At 48.3% G+C, this 933-nt stretch overlaps 1 protein-coding gene across 1 annotated transcript; it reads right to left on the bottom strand.

Annotated features, from left to right (window-relative positions):
- LOC114191391 (uncharacterized) lies at nt 1–933 on the bottom strand. The gene has a single exon (XM_028080561.2). It carries the CDS (start codon nt 845–847, stop codon nt 236–238), a length of 612 nt encoding a protein of 203 aa, XP_027936362.1. The 5' UTR covers nt 848–933; the 3' UTR covers nt 1–235.

Below are 933 nucleotides of genomic sequence, written 5' to 3'. Positions count from 1 at the left end.
TATATAAAAGGGAAAGGTGTTTTATTAAACTCGGAATTTCTATAAGATAATCTATTCTAATATTACACAGTAAATTATATTTATATATAATAATAACCAACTAATCATGAAACCTGTCTAATATCACATACCATGCATGCATCACCAAAGTGATCACACTGCAATTTATTTTCGGAAATCACATGTAACATGGCAATTACTATTATATCATATAAAGCAAAATCATTTCGCAAGTTTAAGGGAACTCATCATTTCCTCCTCCACCCCAACCAGATCCATAACCATACCCTGATCCACTTCCATACCCAGAACCTCCATTGCTACCTCCTCCGCCACCTCCACCACCACCTCCTCCACCACCACCACCACCTTGTCCTCCCCTTCCACTTCCACTTCCACTTCCGAAACCCCTTCCTTCACCACTTCCGAAACCAGAACCACCGTTACCTCCACCTCCACCACCTCCTCCACCTTCCCCACCTCCTCCTCCACCATTCGTACCGCCACCAATCCCGGAGCCAGACCCTGACCCGTATCCATACCCTGATCCGGACCCGAACCCAGAACCACCCGTTCCTCCACCGCCACCACCACCTCCTCCTCTTCCACCGCCTCCACCACTTCCTCCTATCCCTCCGCCATACCCTTCACCCCCACCTGAGCCATACCCCGATCCATACCCAGAACCACGTCCAATACCACCGCCGCCACCCCCTCCTCCGCCACCCCCTCCTCCACCACCACCACCTCTTCCGGTAAAAAAACTTTCTGGGACCCTGGCAGCAAATGCAAGGTCGAGAATGAACAAAGCAATGAAAGCAACCCCTAATACCTTGGAGCTTGCCATGATGAGCAAATCAAGTTTTGTGAATGCTGAAAATGAGAAATGTGATGGTTTATTCTCATTCGAATGTGACGAGTTTGAGGCAACAA

This window comes from Vigna unguiculata, chromosome 7 (assembly GCF_037176805.1).
Source record: "Vigna unguiculata cultivar grain cowpea cultivar isolate G323 ecotype 2 chromosome 7, ASM3717680v1, whole genome shotgun sequence".
NCBI classification, from domain to species: Eukaryota; Viridiplantae; Streptophyta; class Magnoliopsida; order Fabales; family Fabaceae; genus Vigna; species Vigna unguiculata.
The sequence above is the reverse complement of the archived record's forward strand: the minus strand, read 5'-3'. Positions and strand labels throughout refer to the sequence as shown.

Excerpts from the sequence above, each read along its gene's own strand:
- LOC114191391 (XM_028080561.2), bottom strand. The coding sequence starts at position 847 with ATGGCAAGCTCCAAGGTATTAGGGGTTGCTTTCATTGCTTTGTTCATT.